Source organism: Aplysia californica, unplaced genomic scaffold (assembly GCF_000002075.1).
Source record: "Aplysia californica isolate F4 #8 unplaced genomic scaffold, AplCal3.0 scaffold00062, whole genome shotgun sequence".
Lineage (NCBI taxonomy): Eukaryota > Metazoa > Mollusca > Gastropoda > Aplysiida > Aplysiidae > Aplysia > Aplysia californica.
The window spans coordinates 1498846-1500887 of record NW_004797332.1 but is presented as its reverse complement, the minus strand read 5'-3'; the positions used below and the strand labels follow the sequence as shown (position 1 = coordinate 1500887).

The following is a 2042-nucleotide window of genomic DNA, read 5'->3' as shown; positions in this document are numbered from 1 at the left end:
CCGACCACCTTGACGGGCCAGAAGCTTACCTCCTGCACGGCCAGCTGGTCTCTGAGGTCACGTGTGGTGTCCCTCATGGTCATCCTGGCCCGAGTGGACTCCAGCCATCTCATCAGTTCGTTGACCTCTTTCTCGAAGTCCTCCATTCGGCGGTTGGCATCTTCCAAGGCAGACAACTGAGGATACATTTATAATGAGTAAAATGGAAGTGACTATACTACTATTAGATCTGATCTACCCTTACATTTATCTATAATATATTTGGCAACTTGGAAACACATGGGTCACTTTTCCCATAAAACTGCCACAGCTACAGAGTTGAAAGTTAACAAGTACCTGCAAAAAGATAGATAGGTCCCCATGACGGAGCCCGATTTTTGATTCATTCATTTCCTGAATTTAGGCAAATAATGCCAAATATGTTTGACAAATAATTCCCGTCCTACTTTGGCCTTTGTGATTATTCCATTGGGAAACGAAACAAATCTGGGTACCTGTCCTCCACAGCGGAAACGCCGGAAGTGTTTTTTTACGAGGCGCATTTTGTATTTAGAGTATGGATCTCGACCTATTTTTTTTCATCTCTCAAGGTTTTTTGCTCCATTCCAGTAGAGGGTAAATATAGTAGTATAGACCAATGCCTTTCAGTTGATATTAATGCATCGATTATTCCTTTCATCGAAAGGGGGCCCGGCTAGTAGAATAAACCCCATTTGTAAATTCTGCTAATTCCAAGTTATAGTAAAGGGTCAAGTCAGACGTCAGTAACAGCAAAAATCACAGTACGTATACATGTCACGCTAAATGTTTGCCAGTACACTCCGACGGACAACTTTCTGTTATATGAAGAAGCCTGATGAGAACAAAAAAAGGTGGAGGAGGAGGAGGAGGAGGAGGAGGAGGAGGAGGAGGAGGGCGAAGAAGGGGAAGAGGAAAAGGAGACACCACTACCACCAAACCAACAATAATACGAAAGAAGCCCAAATCGTAGCTCCACTTACTTGTACGCCTGCCTTGGTCTGCACGGTCTGAACGCGACCTTTGAGGTCAAGGACACGTGTGTTGGCTCGCGGGGAGTCACACACCTGCTCCAACTGCTTCACCATGGCGCTCAGGGCAACGACCTTGTCTTGGTTAGAGTCGATTTCCTTGTGCACACGCTGAGAACGGATTATGTAAATACATGTACTATTTTTGTTTATTCAAGTTAATGGACTAGCAAGCCGACGGTGGATACATCTTGTTAGGAAAGAAACAAAGGAGAAATCAAGGGAACCCTGACAAACTACAAAATCTCAACGGAAAGAGCTGCAGCATATTATTATGACCTTACGCAGTTGCGAGCACTGTAAAACTCTTAACAAACAGAGAGTTGGCATACCATATAATATAAGTGCATGTTATAGTCGATGAGAAAAATAGTAATCTTAAAAAGATAGACGTCTTGGGCACAGACATTATATTACAATTTGAAAAAAAAACGCAAGGGGGGGGGGGGGGTTGTACTGGTAATTGTCCTGGACATGTGGCCGTAAGAACAGGCTCGACTGTACTTTTATTCTTCTACTTCTACTAAAGGGTCAGGAGTTAACTGGAATTAGTTGTAAGCTCTTTCCGTTATGGGTAGCAACAAAGCAGTACCAGTTGCATGCACACTCATGCAAGTAATGTAATCAACTCACCCTGTGGGCCCGCAGTTGCTCTTTGAGTCTGTCAAAGTCTGTCCAGGCAAGCTCCTCCCTCACCACGCCCTCGGCTTGCTCTGCCCACTCTTGCACGCCATTGGCCACATCATCGATGGCATGTGACAGGTCCGCCGCCTCTGACAGTTCTTGTGTCCGGTCCGCTGTTGTTGCCTGGAGTGACGAGAAACTTGAGTTACAGCATGGCCATTTGAGTAGACGAGAATGTTTTAGCTTAAGCCCCTCCCCTATTTTCTGTAAATAAGTGTAACTTAAAAAAATAAAAATCAGTAACCAAAGAGAAAAAAAGGAGAAAAAATCCAAGCCAACCATTAAACACCCCCTCCCCTTTTCCCCCCT

The 2042-nt window shown here is 44.6% G+C and overlaps 1 protein-coding gene across 1 annotated transcript in view; it reads right to left on the bottom strand.

The window, feature by feature from the left end:
* LOC101864208 (nesprin-1) overlaps positions 1-2042 on the bottom strand; it is a gene marked incomplete in the record, with an annotated part of 244542 nt that overhangs the window by 113379 nt on the left and 129121 nt on the right. The window contains 3 exon segments of the mRNA XM_005093370.3: positions 30-176; positions 1002-1160; positions 1683-1856. Of these exon segments, the coding sequence (XP_005093427.3) occupies positions 30-176; positions 1002-1160; positions 1683-1856 (480 nt within the window).